Source organism: Strigops habroptila, chromosome 6 (assembly GCF_004027225.2).
Source record: "Strigops habroptila isolate Jane chromosome 6, bStrHab1.2.pri, whole genome shotgun sequence".
NCBI lineage: Eukaryota > Metazoa > Chordata > Aves > Psittaciformes > Psittacidae > Strigops > Strigops habroptila.
The window spans coordinates 40,373,834-40,392,607 of NC_044282.2; the positions used below are offsets into that span (position 1 = coordinate 40,373,834).

General features: G+C 34.3%; 1 protein-coding gene across 4 annotated transcripts in view; it reads left to right on the plus strand.

Annotated features, from left to right (window-relative positions):
- Positions 1-18,774, plus strand: part of CSMD1 (CUB and Sushi multiple domains 1) — a 1,137,242-nt gene that overhangs the window by 821,190 nt on the left and 297,278 nt on the right. For all 4 annotated transcript variants that reach the window (XM_030490098.1, XM_030490097.1, XM_030490096.1 and 1 more), the window contains exon 12: positions 632-744. In XM_030490098.1, the coding sequence (XP_030345958.1) occupies positions 632-744 (113 nt within the window). The remainder of the gene's footprint in view (positions 1-631; positions 745-18,774) is intronic.

An 18,774-nucleotide genomic window follows, 5' to 3' on the forward strand; every position in this document is an offset into this window, starting at 1 on the left:
TTCTTTTTTTTCTTTTTAAATCATTTTTAACGTGCACCTTTTTGCATGAAGATAACAGAATTACAGACATACAAAAGATACTGCCGTGAAGCTCTAAGGTTGTATGGTGGGATTCACCAGCTTGCCTTATGTATATTATGGCAAAATGTAGTTATCACACATTACTGCGTGTGGAAAAAGCAGTTTCCCCTTAAATTTAAGAGATAGTTGTGAGTTATTTGAATGGAGTAGATAAGGTTCTAGGAAGTTCTTCTGGACACATGTGCTTCACTTTCAAAAAGCATAGCAAAAAAAGCAGTACTAACCTAAACAAGTAAAAACTATTTAATTCATAGTCCCTCACATGTGTAATAGCTTAATTACTTAATGAGTTAGGTATGAACAGCTTTATTAAAAGTGTTTAATAATTAACTTGAATGTGGTCATTCAAATACATTTTTTCTAAGACTTCACATTGTTCTAATCCATATAGAATTGTTAATTTTATTAAAAACAGCCGACAGAACACCAGGGTAATGTATTGTAAATATGCCTAAATTTTGTATTAAGTTTAAAAGGCTGTGGGTTTTTTGGTGCTAGTAGGAGTAACTTATGCCTCTGCAAATGACTTTGCAATTTATCCTACATACAGACTCACTGGATCTAGTGTTCCTGATCTTATTGTGAGCATGAGCAACCAGATGTGGCTTCATTTACAATCTGATGACAGCATTGGCTCACCAGGATTCAAAGCTGTTTATCAAGGTACGAACTCAATTAACTGTTATAAACACGTGTTGTAAGTTCATTCATTACATCCCAACAAATTTATTTCAAATAGGCATTTAACCCTTTCACAGATTTCGAGTTTTGGTAACATCTCTATTGTTAATTAATGGTTAATAGAGATGGATTTCCACATACCCACAGAATAACTAAAAAGAAGCTGAAGTAAAAATGAAAGTTACTGTTCTAATGCATTTTGATTGAAGGTCAATACAAACTACAAATTTCTATCATATTTGAAAAATTGAAAATGTTACATTCTGCTAACCTGTGTAATTCTTTATATTGGATGTTATTTGAAAATTTTGATTAGTTTTCTCAGACTTTATTGGGGTAATTATAAAACTTGTTTTCATGCCTCTCCAAGAATCTTCACAGAACTAACTCGATAAGTACGTAACAAAACCAGCAGAACAGCTATATTGCATATGATTGTGAAAATTTAACCCCTCAAAAGTGACCTAAATTACTTTAGCCTCATTTACGTTGCTTCTGCCTCAGAGATGAGAACCTTGGCAACAGAAGCATCTTTAATTTTACTTGACTGTGAGCTTCAGTTTAATACTTTCTGAAGCTGTTTCATTCTAGTAAAAAATAGCTGATACCTGTTATTTTGTATGTATGTATTGATATTTTCCATTTTAATAGGTTACGTAGACCTGCAACTAGAAAGAGCTCCTGCTTATTAACATATGGTATCACTTTTGGGTAATTTCCATGTTAATTAGTTCTCCTTAAGGATAAAGACAAGAATAATTAATACTATTTTCGCTAGTTTCTTATAGGCATATATGGTGAAAATTATTTGATAGTAATTTTTGACAATATTATTTTCATATAAAAGATGCTGCCAGACATTCAGAGACTGTTCACTGTTCAGTAACTGAAAGTAACTGAGTTAGTAGAGTGGGAGTTCTCTCTAAATGTTTTCTGTAAACTGAAGCATCCTATGTAAGTGTTTAATTTCACCTGTAGTTGCCTTGCTGTTTCAACACCAAAACAGACAAAATAGTGCAAAGCTATGTAGATGTTAGCTTCAAGTTTATTAAACTATACATTTATTGTACTAATGACATTAAGACAGGCTTGCCTGTGCAGGTTTTTATAATTGGTGTCTGTTGGCATATTGTGAACTCTAACGATGAAAGGAACAAGAAGGGAAAATACTTCCCAGTGGTCAGCCAGGAAATCCAATTTTGGTTCTCCACACCAGTATCCTTCTACAGACGGTCTCTGATACAAAGGACATATCTGACATGCTCATATGTCATCTTTTGGCTGAATGGTAATTTTGTTGAAGGCTGTTGCCAGTCTCCCTTGTTGAAGTCACTTTAGTCTGAGTAAGTGTTAAATATGCTTTAGAGCAGAGCCTGGTATCTTTTGGGTTTAGTAATACCCAAAGTACTTATTTTAAATGAGTAAACTATTTGTCGAAAGACTGCATTTTTTTTTTTTTTTTTTTTTTTTTTTTTTTTTTAAAGCTCTTAACTTAAATTCCAGTTCTGCCATGCAATGGCTCTAAAACCTGACTGGTTTGGGTTTTTTTCTTATATATTGCTGTATGTATAAAGAACAACATGACCCGTATGCTTAGATATAACATGCATAAAGTGTAATCCTAAGGATGCAAACAATATTAGTATCAGCATGACACTATTTGAGGTCATAGGTTAATCTTGTAACAAATAAATTATTTTTCTACCAATGATATGCTAAGAGTACATTTTTACAAGGAAACTTTTCTTGCAATTTGTTGCTGGTCATGGGTCGAAGCAGGGTTTGTTTTTTTTTCAGATATAGTAGGTAAAGAATTTTTCATTAAAGTAATTTTTTAATCACACACTTTTTTATTAATATTAGTGTTCCTCTTGGGCTGCATTTCTGCATTTCATTTGTGTTTTGATGACATGTGAAGACCACTCATGCCCCAAATTGCCCAGCAACTTGTGATCCGATGTATTTAGGCAGATTTGAATCAAGAGAAAGATTTGGTTTATGCCATATCTTAATACAGGTCCAAGCATATATTTACCTGTTACATGGATGAGATGGACATAGCCATTGCCATGCATATCCAGGTCAGGATTGCATGTTAATATGACATTATGCCTTGTAACAATACCAAACAGTGATGTCAGGTCAAGAACTTTGTGCTGGATACCTTCCTGATAGAGCCTGGAGTCGCAGATCAAAATAGGAATGATAAGGTGAATAATGTTTCTGAGTTTGCCTTATTTCACTCATGTCATGGATGTACTGCATCTACAAATAGGTGTACTGCACCTATAAATAGATGCTTTATGGCTGTGAAGGTCCAAGGAGGATTGTGCAGCCAGCTGATCATTAAGCTGCTTCCATGCTTATGTTCCCATCAGCTGTACCACACTGACATAGAAGCAGATGGCAGTCAGCTTGAACTTTTGGGTGTGAATGTTTTAGAATTTTATTAAAGCTTGAGATTTTTCTCCCATTCAAGCCTGTAAACCTGTCAGTCTGATAAAAATATTTTGATCTTTTGACTTCCAGACTTCTTGAGAACCAGTGTAACATCTGTTTTGTAACCTGTTTAGAACTCACCTTTTTATTCCTGCCTTTTCATGGTTATATAAACTAAGGAAGTTATTTCACTAGCCTATCCTTTAATTCATAACAGTATTATAAAAGAAATCTGGTGACTCAGTGATATAATGATAAGCATTTTATATAATTCAAAGTTGTTAGGAATTCTTGGAGATGTCAGGAAGTATATCAGCCCCTGCAAGCAGCTGAAAATGTCAAGTTTACGACTTTAATTTGTATTGATCCTCAACTGAGCAGTAAAGCTTTAAGCTCTTCATTATGATGTTGTTTTGAAGAAGATAGTTCTTTCCTCCTGGGACTAGTAGAAAAATATTTTCAAAACATTTCAGTTACTCAGAGAAATGTCAGTTGTCTTTTTGCATACAGCTATAGTACTTAGTAAACCCTGAATTGGTGCAGATTTTACAAACACACAACTTGCTTATAAATGTCATTGCACTACCAATATTGATATAATATTTTGTTACTGCTTGGAGATTTGCTAAAACTTGTGCTGAAGGAAATTAATGCAATTAGGCTTTTTTAGGACTCTCACAATTAGACGTGCATTCAGGGAAATTGTTATTTACAGTGTAATGCTTGGAAAGAGCACAACTCATGATTCATTCAAGAAAAACTCTGGGCTTCTAAGCTTTTATCTTCCTTTAATCTATTTCATGTATATTAAGTTTTCTTTTTATGTTCTTATGTATTATAATTCAGACATTCTTCAAGTGTGTGCTTTTGGAGGACAGGCAATAAATATATTTCATATTTTATGTGAAAATTTTCATATGTGAAAGCTATTTGGTTCTGTGGAGAACTGTCAGAGAGTTTCACCATAGTATTGTATGAATGAATCTGTAGTGCCATACAGTGCAGGTTAGTTCTGTAGATGGGCAAATGTCAGTCACTTAATTTACAGTGCAATGTATTATCAATCTATTTCAGATAAGGAAGCTTTCCGATATTGTTATCTGACCTTTTTAGAGTATATTGTTCAGGGATGCCTACAGGAGGCATTTCTAAGTTTCATCATCCTTGAGTTTTCTTTCAAAGAATAAATAGTATCATCAGTAGGTGACTAATAAAGTGAAAAGAGGCATGCTAAGTTACTGATAATTACTGCAACAGTTTCAAAGTACTTTCTAATAGTGGAGAATATCTTTGCCTGAGTTTTGTATAACAGTTGGGGTGGCAGACAGAACCCACTTTCCATCCGGAAAATAGAAATGGACTTGAGGAACATAGCATCATGGTGATGTGCGTTAATTGGCTGAGTGTATTGCATATTTATATGTTAGCAGGCTATAGTGGGTAAGATCAAATTTCTGTCTGTGTCACTTGTTTATTAAGTGACTGCAAACAACAGAGGCTTAAGTGAGGAGCATGATAAGGAGTAAGCATGTAATGCCACATAACTTCTCCCTCCTAAATTAACAAAATAACAAAGCTAGAAAGTCCAGATTGAATACGAATTTGTTAAGTAAGTGCCTTTTATGCCTTTTAAATTTTTATATTAATTGCATATCTCTGCTTCTAATGTCCTATTTTTATTTTATAAGAGCACGTTTCAGTTTTCAACCAGGTCTGGATATCATTATGTTCAGTTATGCTCCACAGACATACAATGTCTGTTACTCATCTCAATCAGTAGAAAGATTAACATATAGCTGTTCAGTTCTACTATTTAAGCAATGTATTAGCTTCTTTCACTATAATCTTTAATGTAATGTGTTCTTTTACACTGATAGTGGAGATCTTAATATGCTGGAAAAGAACATGTATGTTAAAAATAGTGTGGTTTACAGATATCTGTGTACATTTTCTGATTTAATTTAGGAATATCTTAATATGCTCAATTATTTAAACTTCAGAATTTAAAAAGTGAAAAATAAAAGAAATCTAAGCATTCCCAACGTTTAAAACTTGGTTAGGTACAGCACATATTCTTTCCTAGTTATATGACGTGACTGTGATGCCCTCTCCCTTCCACTTCATATTGCAGCTGTGTCTGACTGATTAAGCATAGGTGCATTCTTATCTTTTCAGCAATTGACTTAAGTTAAAACATCTTAAATTGAAACCCTTTTTTTTGCCTCTTTGTGTAAGACATTTATATGTAGAATTATACATAGAAACAATAACATGTTGTCTCTGAGTGAGACAGAATTGTTACGTTTTAGCTCAGCTACTAAAGATCATTCTTCTAGTCAAACTTCTTTGGAAAGTAGTTTCACATCATAATTAAGCACATTCCATGTAGAAAACAGCTCATCCATTTTTATTTTATTATAGAAAAATAAAATGCTATTCAGCTTTCCATCCAGGTTAATTATTCAGTATGTTTGACTTTAACATAAATGTTATTTCCAGATCCTAATACAACTTTAATTAAAGGTTTACCATGGCCATATTTTTAAAAAACATTATTAAAGTTTAATGATATTTCTTAAAGACTAAATAGTAACAAATTTCTAAGAATAAAATGGGCATTTCCTAATAAGATTCTAACAAGACATATATGAGAATTTAGTGTAAGCATTAGCTGATCTGGGAGGGGGACATGTGGGTTTTACTTCAGACAGCTGTTTCTTTGTACTTTTATCCTTCCACTGGAAAATAAACCAAACCAACAAGAACAACAAGAAAACCAACCAAACAACCCCCTCACCCTCCAAAACAAAGAAAAACAACAAACCCCACAAAACAACAAAAGAAAAAAAGGAATTAAATGGAATGGAGTTTAATCTACATTTTTGAAACATGAATTCCATTCTTTGCTTCTTAGCAGGTAAAGCTCAGTTGAAAGTTTGATAGAACAACTCAGTCATTTTAAGCAAATGGAAATTTGAAATAGTTTTTTACCAGTTAAAACTTTCTCCCTTTGCTGTCTTTTGGTACTTGTTTTTAATACAGAAAATGCCACAGTGTGCACACCATGAATTTAGCTGTTCGCTCACATTAACTAGGAAGATAGTCCTTTTACTCTTCTAAGCCAAAATAATTCTAGTTCACCAGTTTCCCTTACATATTGAAGAAAATGGTGAAATACACAGAATGTCGTGTTAAAATCCACAACTGATATTTATTGGCATTCTTAAACATCCTCCATCATTTGCAAACTCTCTGCAAATGATGATCTGAAAGAAAGATGCATCACAGCTAGCCAGCAACACAGAGGATGTTTTGAGGGTGGGTTTTTTTTTTGTTTTTTGAGCAATACTATGATAAATTCTTATAAAAGTATTTTATTTTTGTGACAGTTTTTTGTATTTCCTCAGTAGAAGGATCAAGCCATGAGAATTATATTACCCATTAGTTTTGAAGCCTTTTGATGCATTACACCTGCAGTCTGGTTATAAAAATCAAACACTTGATTTTAAATGAGCAATAAGTCAGTCTTTCATATTGCTTCTCCAGTGATGCCACTTAGTTGAAATTTTATTTTTCTATGTTGCTTTAAGTAACCATCCTTTCTGTAGCAGTAATGAAAGAATTGTTTAAATGATGTGATGGCTGATACATCTTGGACTGTATTCATACAATCATTTAGGTTGGAAATGACCCTGAAGAGTCCAGCCAGTAACCTAACACTACCAAGTCCACAAATTCTAACATTGATGTTTTCTTAACTGTATCCTTCTAAAAGGTGTGAGTGAGCTGTTAGAAGTGGTAAGTTATCACTGAAGTCAATAAACTCTAAAGAAAGCATTGTTTTAAAAATCTTGCTAAATACTTAATTTTCTTATGTAAGGCAAAATGCAGTATCATTGTAATTTTTCTTGAAGCAAATACTTATCTAGAACTGTAGAAGAAACCCCAAATTTCTAAGCCACCAAAAATTCAAAAAATAAAAATTGCATACTAGGAAATGAATTCTGTATGGGTTTTTTTCACGAAACTTTAAAATTATTTAGCTTAACTGGTAATTGTTGTTATAATATGTAAAGAACATGTTCTTAAGACACAGCCAGCTATTCAAAAAGGTGTTGTTTTGATCAAAGGCAATGATAAACCCCCCAATGATAAACAGGAGTTCCCTTTATTTTTGCTTTATTGTTGAAAATGTCTGTTAAGTTATGTCTGTAGGGAGATGCTCTGGAAAGGTAAAATTAGCAAAGTATGACTAATATAAAATACAAATTTAAGCCACAGATTTATGTGAGTAATCTACCTTAAATCCCTATGAAAGGGCTCTCTTTCTGTGACATTATGACCCTTCATAACTATTCTTCGAAGAAAGAATACAAATCTTCTCTGGAGGATTAAACTACCGTGATCTGAGGACAGTTGTGCACCTGAATGAGTACTTCTGCATGTCCATTAGCATGGCTAGATTTATGAGCCTAAAGGTTGTGACTTTAGCTGATGATCTTTCCTAAATGCCACATGTGGAAAAACTTTTAATTGAAATTTTGCCAAATTTTAAAATCATGCACATGGAACACACTAAATAAGCTCTTCATAAATGAAGAAAAATTGTAACATGGAAAAAAAATGCATGCATTTATACTTCCTGCGAACTTCTGAGTATCACAATATGAGGCCATAATGAAGGTAGCTTGTTTGGTTATTGCATCCGATGGAACAGTTCTGCAAGAAATGATACATTTCTAGTTTATTATCAGCAAATAAGGACAAAGTGGGTAGTTTAACAATGTCTTGTAGTTAGATTATTTAATAAAATTAATATAAATACAAAGATTCATGTATATACATGTATGTACATACATTTATATATTTGCATATGTAGGTTTAGTCATAGTCACCGTCTACTAACGGACTTAAAGTCCACCCAGATTTTAGTCCAAATCCAAATTTTTTAGATATTTTTCCTTCACTTTTTCATAAAAATATGCCCACCTTCTATGGATACTTTGTCTTCAATGTTTAAAGATTGGTTTTAACATTCTTTTAGAAGTTTGATAAATAATTTTCAAAGAAAAGTAAAAATACAATATTGTGGGTAGACATCTCTTAAAAAAATGTATTTTTCCATTCACTGTTGTGTAGAATTATTTGTAATTTTGGTTTGTTGATTATTTGTAAACAGATCAATACTTACAATAACAATAGTGCTGTGAGAGGACTAATAGAATTATAAAACAGACTCTCTTTTTATTGTATTGTCTTAGCAATTAATCTGATAATTAGTAGTATTTGTATTTGAACACAGATATATTATGGCATGAGTTAGAATTCTTATTTTGATCTATATTTAGTCTTGTATCTTTAATGTAAATAATTTCTTTACCTATAATAATATAACTTTTTTTGGTTTGTGTTTTTCAACTTTGATGACAAAAATACCCTGTGTATCACTTAATGTAGTACATCTTTTTACTACAGCTCCAAGCCATGCCCCCAAACCCAAAGCCCCCCATCTTTTCATATTCAATTTACTACATTTAATCCATAACAAAAATATTTCCAATTTCACAGCTTACAAACCGAACATGTATGTTTTTATCATTAGAAATCTATTCTATGTTATAAGATGATGCAGTGCAATCAAACATGGCAATATCAGATAAAGAAAAATGGTGGGTTGTTGAGTAACCATCTGACAAATGAGGAGGAAAAGAAAACTTTAAAAATTGGCTCTTTCATAATTTTGTGAGAAATAATCTAGGAAACTGCGATGATAACTTATTTGTTAAGTATTTGTTGCATGTTAGTAGATAGATAGTATTTATTTAAAAAGAAAAAAGTAATTTGTAAGAATGAGGAGAAAACACCTTCACTGAGCATCCCTTCCCAAAACAAACTTCCATAATGTGGTCTAGGACCTCACCTCAGAGAGAATTGGAATGGACAGAGCTAAAAGAGCCTTACAGCACAGCAGGGGTTGGGGGTTCCTTAGAGGAAAAGGGAACTGGCTATTTTATTTTTTTTCGTTTTGCTTTGTTTTCCCCAAGACCCAGAAGAGACAATGTGGAGTTTAATGCAACCCAGAAACTACTTTGAGACTGAATTTGTATTGCTAAATAAAATGTGGCCAGGGACTGTGTTCTTGCCCTGAGAATACATCCACATAACATGGCCCTAAGGAGGGACCTTCTTTACCCAGAGACAAGTTGTGTGTGTGTCAGTGCATTTATACGTATGTGTCTTGGGTCAGAGCAAGAGGGTTGTTTTTTCAGTGTGCGACTGATGTGGATGCTGCATTGCAGGCCATTATGTTTTCATAGCAAAAACCTGAGAGTTTATACTGAATACCTTGGGATGTGCTGAGGTATGCCTGAAGATATAAAGGCTGTATACTATAAGGTAGCGCTGGAGGACTTTGTAGAATATAGAGACGAAAGTTTGATGCAGTCTTGTCCATTCAGTCTATTGGGAATGATCCCTGGTGCTTGCTGTCCCATGAATCATGACTATGCAGTGTCTCAGAGAGAGTTGTTAGGCATCACCAGGAAGTACGGTAAAGCTTATGCAGTGTGTGGTGTTGGAGATGCAGTGCTCAAATTAACCCTTGTCTCTGCCTTATTTATTGGTAGATCTTTAGGCAAAGTGGCTGGCTTAAGAACAACCGTGGAGGAAAACACTCACATAGCAAGGTCACAGTGGAAAGAGAGAGAGCTGTGCATCAACTCTTCTTTCTTCATGTGTTTCCAATAACAGCTCTTTTTTTTTTTTTTTTTTTTTTTTTTTTTTAAAGCCTTTTTGTTTCTTTTGGTGTTTCTCAGTGAAAACATGCAGCATGTTTTTAGCTATTGCTTATTGAATGATAAGTCTTCATGTGTGGTGTTATATCAATACTTGATTAATACTTGTTTAGTTTCCTAAGTTTCTGAAAGTATTATTTGTATAACGTTATCACAAAATTATCTTTTCTTACTTATGGATATCTGTGTGTGTTTTGTGAGTTAAACCCAGTAGACGCAAGGAGGGAGATTCTCATTTCCTTTGAGTGGCCAGACCTCATAGGACAGTCTTTCCATAGCTGAGATGCAAACCCATAGAGTCGAGGGGCAGGGGAAATAGAGATTTTCTTGGAATTGCCAGAGCTGGCAGGCCAGTCTGTACACGGTTGGTGCCTCAATGTCTGCCCAGTCCTGTATTACCAGGGTGCTGTTGTATGACATTGGTGTGCTCCATACAAACCTTTACCTGCACTGGATGTCATCCAGATCCTTGCAGGCCTGATTATTATCCAGGTCACTGTAGACCTCCTCCACCATTGTTAGTTCCCAATACAGTGTGCAAGCTTATTTTGTAAAACTGGTGTCATAGAATCATAGAATAGTAAGGGTTGGAAAGGACCTTTAGATCATCTAGTGCCAACCCCCCTGCCATGGGCAGGGACACTTCGCACTAAACCATGTCGCCCAAGGCTCTGTCCAACCTGGTCTTGAACACTGCCAGGGATGGAGCATCCACAACCTCCCTGGGCCACCCATTCCAGTGCTTCACCACCCTCACTGTAAAGAACTTCTTCCTTATATCTAATCTAAACTTCCCCTGTTTAAGTTTGAAGCCATTACTCCTTGTCCTACCACTACAGTCCCTAAGGAAGAGTCCCTCCCCAGCATCCTTATAGACCCCCTTCAGATACTGGAAGGCTGCTATGAGGTCACCACGCAGCCTTCTCTTCTCCAGGCTGAACAGCCTCAACTCTCTCAGCCTGTCTTCATATGGGAGGTGCTCCAGCCCTCTTATCATCCTTGTGGCCCTCCTCTGGACTTGCTCCAACAGCTCCATGTCCTTTTTATGTTGAGGACACCAGAACTGTACGCAATACTCCAAGTGAGGTCTCAAGAGAGCAGAGTAGAGGGGCAGGATCACCTCCTTTGACCTGCTGGTCTCACTTCTTTTGATGCAGCCCAGGATACAGTTGGCTTTCTGGGCTGCAAGTGCACACTGCTGGCTCATGTTAAGCTTCTCATCAACCAACACCCCCAAGTCCTTCTCCGCAGGGCTGCTCTGAATCTCTTCTCCACCCAACCTGTAGCAGTGCCTGGGATTGCCCTGACCCAGGTGTAGGACCTTACACTTGGATTGGTTAAACTTCATAAGGTTGGCATCGGCCCACCTCACAAGCGTGTCAAGGTCCCTCTGGATGGCAGATAAATGGTGTCTCATAAATGCTATACTGGAATGTAATACAACTCACTCCGTGATACTTTGTATATGATAGATTCGTTTTAGCTGTTATTGAGATTTAAAAAAAAGATCTGGAATTTCTTGCTCATATGCATTTTTCAATCTTTTAAAGTTAAACTAGATTCATATTATCATCTCAAAATCAATTAGAGCTTTTATGATTTTGGTGAGGCTACTAATATGCTTTTTAAAAAACAGCTTCACCGTGAACAGGTAAAAGATGTAGTCAGGTTTGAGCCATCGAACAGTTTCTACATCATTTGTGCCTTCATTATAGCATTTATTGAATTTCTTATCTTACTTGGTTGATTACAAAATGTCAAATGGAAATGATTCCTGTCACACAATTTCAAATGGACTATTAAATTTGAATCCCAAATACTAATAAAAACACAATACTGCTTGTTGTTATTAAAATAAGATCTATGGTAAATATTAAGCAACAACTGAAGGTTTTTATTCAGACACACAGATACCTATTGATAAGATGCTCTGTAAAGCAGTGATTTATTTCACTAAAGAGTTACTTCAAAGTTTTCCAGTACTTTATTCTTTCCAAGTCCTTTCACCAGCTGCGTGATTTATCCATTCAGCTCATAAACAGAGATTAATTTCACACTTTGACTGAAATTGATTTGACATGCAAACACCTCCACCTGTTACAAAGTCAACATATCCTCCAGAGCAGCCTTTTTACATTGCTCTCGTGTTATATTAGAAATTTAGATTAAAGCGGATTATTATTGTTCAAGATATAATAATGATTTATCTTTACATTGCTATGAAATTTGAGAAAAACAATAGTTTGTAATCAGAAATATTGTCAAAAAATGTTTCTACACTTTTTTAACTTTATTTTTGTGTATGTATACAAATATATATACAAATATGTTATGTGTGTGTATATATATATATATATAAAAATAGGGTCCATTCAGACTTTTTATTAAATATGTGAATTGCTGAATTAAGTTGACAAAAAGCTGTAATGATATCTGGTTTAGTATTATGTGTGCTTGCATGCTCTGTTTTGCATCTAAACATTTCTGAGTGCACAGTAGTACTTAATTTTATTTTAATCATGAAGAGTTAATGACATTTACTAGAAAATGTATCTTCTAAAATGTGCAGTCTTGATGTTTTCTGACTATAGCTTATAGAACATTGTACAGTGAAGATTTCTAAGGTCAAGGAGTAATGAACTATGTTAAAGGAGGTATTTTTGCAGATGAATCCATACAGTATGTGCTGACTATAGATAAAAACCATCATATTAATGCAGTAAATACCATAGTATATTTTGAGAAAGGAATGAAATTTGGAGTACAAATGACCTTCATTGTCCACAGATTTGATCTGTAATATGATATTACAGCTTTAAAAAGAAAAAAGGGGTTAATTACAGACCCATTTTCTATTCCCTTGTACCTTCCCCTCTCTGACCCTCATAGGCCAGCATAGCCATGGCCAATCCCTTCTTGAGTATGAAGTAATGCATCCTTCAAGGAAAGATTTTTAAAAGAGAGTTCCTTTACAATTTACTTGTAGCTTGTAGTGTTTTCAAAGGCTCTTTATGTTTCCTTTCAGTGTCCAAAGAATGACTTTGAGCTTAGGGAGCGTTTAGCAGGCAAAGTACTATTTACTTTAAAACAAAATCATTACAGTTAGAACGCACGATAAAGAAATTAATGTTTTGCAGCTAATTCTAGCAGTATCACTTGTAATACAGAATAAAAAGGAAGTACATGACTGCTTGTAAACACAGATGTAAACTGTTTCCAGTGTTTGTCTCTAGGTATGCCTGTTGATGTGTTTTTACTCTCTTTTGAAAGAAAAATAGAGTTAGGATAAGTTCTCTCAGGTAGTGAGTATATTTGGGTTTGTTTGAATGCCAGGGAGTAGTATTAGCATGCATGTGCTTGCATAGCCTTCTTCACAGAAATAAGAGTGTAAGTACTTTTGGGAGGGTGGGGGGAAGATATAAACCTTTTTGGATTTTTCCTATTGCCTGCAGTTCTTAACACATACTTACTAAATTTCAATCTGTCTGAGTATATACTAAGAACTATCATTAGGCAATAAAACTGCTTCAAATAATATATACAGGGGTTTTTGCCTAATGATAGTTCTTTATTCACATTTATGCTTTGAGATACTATCATTATCTAATTTTGATCCATTTAATATGTGCTAAATTGATTTTCTGTGATGCCAATTCTTAATTAGGAGGTTGTGTTGCTAATTTAAATAGTTGAAAAAAATCCAAATATATTGTGTCAACTAAGTTTATAATCGAAAAGTCATATTGTTTGTATGACATGACCAATTTTCAAATGAAACCATGTTAACTGCTGTTAATTGTATTTTCATCTTTTAACCCTTTAGAAAAACTCCTGTGCTGGCTGTTCCATGACTTAGTTTAGGATCAGGGATAGCTTTACAATCCTATAATTAGAGAGGTCAATTTTCTTGCACTTTTAAAATATTGGTAGCACACTGATTCTTTTCTAGACAACTGCCATGTCTTCCTTGCCAGGATTTAACATAATTTTAGGTAAAGATCTTCAAGGATACTGTGTTGTAAAGGAAGATAACACATAGCATTTTCCCAGTTTGAGGAGACAAGTTATATACACATGCATTTGTATAATTCCTTTGTTTTTTCCAGTTTTTAAGGTAGATACTACATGTGACTTTGTCCAGTCAGCTGGGACCTCACTTGTCCTCCCTAAGTTCTTGAAGATAATTGTTAATAGTTCATAGACTGCTTCAATTTAAGTACTTTAATGTGAATTTAATTAATCCATGTTCGCTTGAATATGTCTACATTTTCTAAACACTCTCTTCCTATCCTGCCCTTTACTTAATTTTATTTAAACTTTTTATCTAACTATGATTTTCTTTTTTCTTTTTTTTCTATTTTTTTTTTTTTTTCCTGGAAAGCTAAAGGTATTCTTCATTCTCCTTTCCTGCCAGCTATTTTTCTTTCTCTTATATTTAATAACTTTCTACAAGCTCCTTTATTGTCTTTGCCTCATTCCATGGTTCACTTTTTCACAAGATTCACCCTTATGTTATTCTAATCTTTTCTGAGGCAACTAAACTTGCTTTTTACTGTATTTCCTATTTTCCACCTTAACATGCTAACTTGAATTCCACAGGATATCTTTGGGCTAACTTTTGTCCAAGGCACTCCTCGGCCTTTTTTATAGGCAGGTTCTACTCTTTCTGTTAGTAAACAAAAATGAAATCTGCATTTTGAATAATACAATGTTCCTCACCATAAAACATTAGAATAAAAATCTACAGTGAGACCAAAAGCTCATAGCATGTTGATAGTAGACCATAATGAAAGTTTAAAGAAAAAAATGGTGAAATATACAGTGATAAATTAAAAGACAGAGATAATCCCAGAGTACTTCCCCTGTTGTCAGTGGTGCATGGTTTAAATAGAATCATAGAATGGGCTGGGTTGGAAAGGATCTTAAGATCATCTAGTTCCAATCCCCTTGCCATGGACAGGGACACCTTCCACTAAACCAGGTTACTCAAGACTCTGTCCAGCCTGACCTTGAACACTGCCAGGGATGGAGTATTCACAACATCCTTGGGCAACCTGTTCCAGTGCCTCACCACTCTCACAGTAAAGAACAACTTCTAACATCTAACATGAATCTTCCCCTGCTCAAGTTTAAACCCATTATCCCTTGTCCCTGATGAAGAGTCCCTCCCCAGTATCCTTGTAGGCCCCCTTCATATACTGGAAGGCTGCTATGAGGTCTCCACACAGCCTTCTCTTCTCAAGGCTGAACAGCCCCAACTTTCTCAGCCTGTCTTCATATGGGAGCTGCTCTAAGAGAAATACTTTCTCTTAGTCACTTAGTAAGGTTTTCTTCTATGTATTTGTCTAATCACTTTTTGAACACATATATTTCACCTCCCAAAAAAAGAGATTTCCAGTCTATTTAATTGGTCCCCAGTTCCTCAGAAACAGTAATTTTTATCTTTCATTTTCCTTCCCTAATTCTAATGTAGCCTGTTTTCTATGGAGGTGCAGAACTACATGCAATATTCAACATGCAAAAGAAATAGATTTTTGTCTGTTGTCAAAATACTGTCTTCTGTTTTGTTCACTCTTCCTTTCCTAGCAATTCCTAACATTTTTCAATAGCTTCCAATTTCAGAGAATTACCTTTAGTATGCCAGAGTTCTCGTTCCTGCGTGGTAACTGTCAAGTCAGAACCATTGTGCCTGCAAGCTCATAATTTTTTTTTTTCCCACATTTATTTTTCTACGATTACTGATAATGGGTGTCGCCTACTGTTTCATCAGACAGTTACTTGGTGTCATAAACATTTCTGCAAGAAGTCACAAAATTCTTCTTCCTCATCCTTGTTCAGATTTGGCCTGCATCTACCACTGGACATGTAAAATTGATTGTAAACAAACTGAAATTTTATTTTTCTGGGTATTAAAATGTTAAATGTTAATATATTATTGAATAGCAAATATTAAACTTAAAGAACATATTTGTCATGTTTTGTTTTCTTCTCAAATTACTTTCAAGGATTTTTATAAGATACGATATGATAAGATATGTTATCATTACCAACAAGCCATGCATATGCTATGATAGTGAATTGTTAGCTTAAATGGGCTTCCTGTAAGATTTTTCATGTTGGTTTTCCAGCTATCTGATTCTAAGGTCATGTTTGTTTTTTAATATTGATACAGAATGCAATAAGGCAGAAGCAACAAAAATTAATCTACTGGATATGATCTGTAGCCTTTTTGATAACAGCAAGGACAAAACATTTCAGAGAAATTGTGAGAATCTTTTAGAATGCTGCTGGGAACTATATGATCCATGAAGGAGGCCTTCTCTTTTTATAGATGGAGACTGTAATAAATTGTACTGTAAAATTTCTTTGAAGAAATTTACTGGAATAATGATAAAATTGTGATCATCTACAAAATCATCATGTAAGGCCATCCTGGTTTTAGCTTTAGGCCAACCTCATTTTAGCTTTTAATAGCCACTTTTACAGTCCAATTATGTGGTACCTGATTTTTTTTTTTTTCTATTAGTTTTATAATTTTCACTTTCAGTAGTTGTTCCCGTGTTCCTTTGCAGGAATCATATATATAGTATCAGTCTTTTACTTGCGTCCTGTTCTGCAGTCCTGAGCATATCTCTCTATCCCTTCTCTTTCTATAATGTTTTCTATTTTTATAAGGGTTTCCCCATTCGTGTTTTTAATTCAGATTCCACTGTGACAGATATTATGATTATTAATGCAGGTAGGCATGATGAATAAGAAGAAAAAAAATAAATGATCAATTTTCTTGTATTGAAACCATGAATTTCTGTGGCTTGTCATATAAGAGTTGAGATGTTAAACTGAACAGGCTGTATCTGATGCAGAAATAAACTTCCAAAATACTTTTTTGGGTTTTTTGGTACATGTATAGCTGTGTCAGTTCTCAGCTTCCCTTAACCTATCTTGACCTTAGCTAAGATGATCCTTATAAGATGAATTAATGATTTTAGGGTCTTGAGGTATTGACCTCAACAATGGATTTTGGTGTTAGCCACATGTTTAAAACAGTTATTTAATTTAAATTGTATTTATGCATCTGAACTACTAAAGTGTAAGGAGACTATTGATACTCTACTGGTAAAAGTTTACTCTAGCTGCATATTTAGTGATTTGATGATGATTCACTAATCATCTAAGCTAGAACATTGGATAGTGTGAATGAAAACATAGTGGCGATAAGAATTTAATTTTAACTGTGTATTTCTAATCTAGTAATAAGAAGAAAAAAGGTAAATTACTACCATGACTAATAAATTCAAGACTGCCAAATATTATAATCCATGAAGTATTTTATTATGTATTTCAGATACCTGGATCAAACTAATGCAAAGCCTTTCCATCAAAAAGGCTTGAATTGCAATGTGACACCTTTAAATAGTAGTCATAATACTTATATAGATTCTTAATATCACTTTAGAATTGCCATATTTCTTCCTTTGAAAGAAAACACGGGAACAGAAATGTCTTTGATTAAATTCAGAGGGATATGATCTTCTCATCAGAAATTTAATCTTGTCATTCTTCCAACATTAAAGAAAGAATATTCCCTGAAACCGACTATATTTTCTAGTTTACAAACAAGATGAAGAGTCTCTTTGCTCAGGCTACTGAACGAGAGTACATGAAAGCCATAAACGATTGAATAAGATCAATGTTAATATTTTGGTAACCAGAGGAAGATGATGTTTAAATTTGAGCTTGAGAGCTTATTTGCAAACTTAATGAATTTCACACAGCTCTAGGGACTCAGATCAAAAGAAGTCCAACATTGAATGAGTACACAGAATAATCCTAAAGGAATAAGGGTTTTATTGCCATGCTTTAAATAAGCTAGCATAGCTTTTATTTTCGTATTTGTCATTTTAAGAACCTTTTCTGTCCCATATGATTTTTCTAAGAGCTCAGCCTTAGCTCCAGCTGACCTGGTCAGAGGAATGTTTGAGGGGGGGGAGTTTGTTGGGTTTTTTTTCTTGTGGGGTGGGGTGGGCTTTTTGGGTTGGTTTTTTTTTTCTCGTGTTGTTTTTTGGTTTTGGTTTTGTTTTTTAGCAAAAGGATATATAATTTTTTTGCACCAATTATTCTACTTAATAAATTGCATGTGTTGAAGTAATAAGCACAATGCATCTCAACTGAATTTAAACGTTTAAAAAATTTGTTCTCTCATCAAATCAGTGGATGTCAAACAGGTACCAAAAGAGACAATGAAATAAAGCTGTGTTAAATCCCAGAGGGCAGAAAAATGTTGACAATCATTACATGCCTGTACTACTCTGGATCTGGTTATAAAGCAGTAATATTCTTTATGTATAAACACAGACTCCTGAATCTGGCATTCTCTGTCTTCTCTAAGTTATGGTCTGTCATTAATATATGTGGCAGAAATCTAGCTCCTTACTGAAGAGAAATGTACGGACAATCTTGCATCTGACTTAGTTTTGTTCTGTCACTTCCTCATGATTTTCTGAATAATAAGAAAGTGAATATTTAATATTGTGTTCTGCTGCTGGCAGAAATTTTACACGGATTTGTAATTTATAATAGTTTAGTAATAATACTACTAAAAAAAGGCATTGTAACTGAGACTGTTACTAGAAGTTTTTATCTGTTTATGAGGAAGGGGAGTTGTGTCATCTTAACCACTACCTGACCTGTAATCAGTCTATCTGTGAAAAATTCAGTCAGCTAAGACACAGCTTTTTGGGCTTTTGGGTTTTTTTTCAGATATTTTGGAAGGAAATTG